The sequence below is a fragment of the Echinops telfairi genome, unplaced genomic scaffold, assembly GCF_000313985.2.
Source record: "Echinops telfairi isolate 266 unplaced genomic scaffold, ASM31398v2 ScPeMD7_7469;HRSCAF=8507_0, whole genome shotgun sequence".
NCBI lineage: Eukaryota > Metazoa > Chordata > Mammalia > Afrosoricida > Tenrecidae > Echinops > Echinops telfairi.
The window spans coordinates 94,762,402-94,764,578 of record NW_022111372.1 but is presented as its reverse complement, the minus strand read 5'-3'; the positions used below and the strand labels follow the sequence as shown (position 1 = coordinate 94,764,578).

Genomic DNA, 2,177 nt, shown 5'->3' with positions numbered 1-2,177 from the left:
TGGCGCGGCCCGAGGGCGCCCGCGACCAGGCGCAGGCCGACGGGCTCACGGTCTACCTGGTCATTGCGTTGGCCTCGGTGTCTTCGCTCTTCCTCTGCTCCGTGCTCCTGTTTGTGGCCCTGAGACTGTGCAGGAGGAGGAGGGCCGCCTGGGAGGGTCGCTGTTCGGTGCCTGAGGGACACGTCCCAGGACACTTCGTTGGCGTGAGTGGCACGGGCACCCTGTCCCAGAGCTACCAGTATGAGGTGTGTCTGACGGGAGGCTCAGAGGCCAGCGAGTTCAAGTTCCTGAATCCGATTGTGCCCAATATTCAGGCACCAGGCCCGAGAGGAATGGTGAAGAAAGCGCCAACTTGAGAAATAGCTTTGGATTTAATATTCAGTAAAAATATATATACGTACTTGGTGGACTTCAGTGGTACTGGGACTCTGTCCCGGAGTTATCAGTGCAAGATGTGGCTGAGAGGAGGTTCTGGGACCTTGGTAAAGAAATAGGGAAAACCCTTCCTTCAACCCTTCCTATGCGTTTTATATGCAGCGACTTAATTGACTTTCTTGGTCCATCTGTATTTTGCTTTATGGCACTTCTAAACCGATGTTTACTTTCCCCAGTTTGTGTGCATTTTCCATTGTACTGAATACTTTCTCATATTCTCCCCACTTTTGCTTTTAAATGAAAATATATGTGGTTGGAATGAAATTTTAATTTACTCACTAACCCATGGGCTCTAAACTGATAATAAATCTAACTCCAAAATAACACCACCAAGTCACTTTCTTTTCATGTCCCCTACCCCAGTTGACCTTTCATCTACAATTAGGTTTATTGTAAAGCAAACTGACTACTTTGGAAATAATACAAACAATCATTTCTTCCACTGATTCTTTTTTGCAGCTTTTCTATACTTTAATAATGGGCTGCTATGCATAAATATATTTTTTCTTTGCTTAAGTCTACTTCATTTTTTGGTGAATGTTTTAAAATGTTTATCACTATTGCAAATAAACCTACACAACTCTATCCTATGATGTAACTATAAGCACATCTATCAAGTAGAAAGAGCCATAAGCCAAGTGTCTCATTATTTCTTAACTTAAACATTCTGAAAAATGATTATGAAGGCACATGATGCTGTGGACACCCCCAGAATCTTGGGATATGAAATTACAGTTTCTGGGTGTCTCACCAACGTTAATAAGTTCTAAGACCAGTGAAGTGCAGCAAGCTGAACGACAATTTGGATCACACAAAATAAACGTGTGGGTCAGTCTGTATATTATGTTGCCTCTTCTCCCACATTTCATGTAAGAGGTACACAATTTTTTCAAACTTTCAAAATTATACATTACTCTAGATATAGACCTAATAGGAAAAAAGTTAGGAATGGTCATCCTTTGTCTCTGTGTGTGATGCATTCAGAAATTGCATCTGCTATGCAATGTAGGGGATCTTGTGAAGTATCAATAGATAGTCCTTTAAAGTTCTTTTTTTAAGAAGTCATTTTAGGAGAGAGAGTTTTAGCATATGCTGCACAAGCATCAACCAACTACTCTTCTTTGTAAAGATCTTACTAGATACAGAAGAGAAAAGCCTTCATGGTTGGCGTGTGTGCTGACAAATACCGTTAAAAAATCACTAAAGTCTATATGTTTCCAAAGGAAAATGCAAACATACAGTGAGAGTATAGAAGGAAAGGAGATGTGTACGAGAGAGACAGCAGCTATGGGAAAGAGGATGTGAAGGGGAGGGGCCAATGAACAGAACGGTTGTTTTTAATAACACAGATGCCAATGATGTCTTCTAGATATTTTATGACTTGATCTTAGCATTGAAGAAGGGCTGGGTATTAGTCAGTTAATAATGCCAAGATGTACAATCTCACTCTCTACCCTATCTAAAAAAAATTCCGTTGGTAAGACAATATAGCCCTGTTCATCATTCTTTGCAAACAAGATAAATGTAAGGGGCATAATTAAAAGTTCTTTTTTCAGAGGTGGAACCAAGAACAAAATTTCTCCCATCAAATCATAAGTGCCCAAAACACACATGGCTTACTACTCCTTTCTGGAAAAAAATATTACCTAGAGCCCCCCTTCCAATGAATACCTTATGTACTATAGCCCACAAAATGTAGGTATCTGCTTTTGCACACCCCTTGGATCAATCCAGAGCCCGCC

At 41.0% G+C, this 2,177-nt stretch overlaps 1 protein-coding gene across 1 annotated transcript in view; it reads left to right on the top strand.

Moving 5' to 3' along the window:
• Positions 1–759, top strand: part of LOC101655172 (protocadherin beta-11-like) — a 2,261-nt gene extending 1,502 nt beyond the window's left edge. The window contains 2 exon segments of the mRNA XM_013004670.3: positions 15–320; positions 323–759. Of these exon segments, the coding sequence (XP_012860124.3) occupies positions 15–320; positions 323–385 (369 nt within the window). The 3' untranslated portion in view covers positions 386–759.
• The last annotated feature ends 1,418 nt before the right edge of the window (positions 760–2,177 follow it).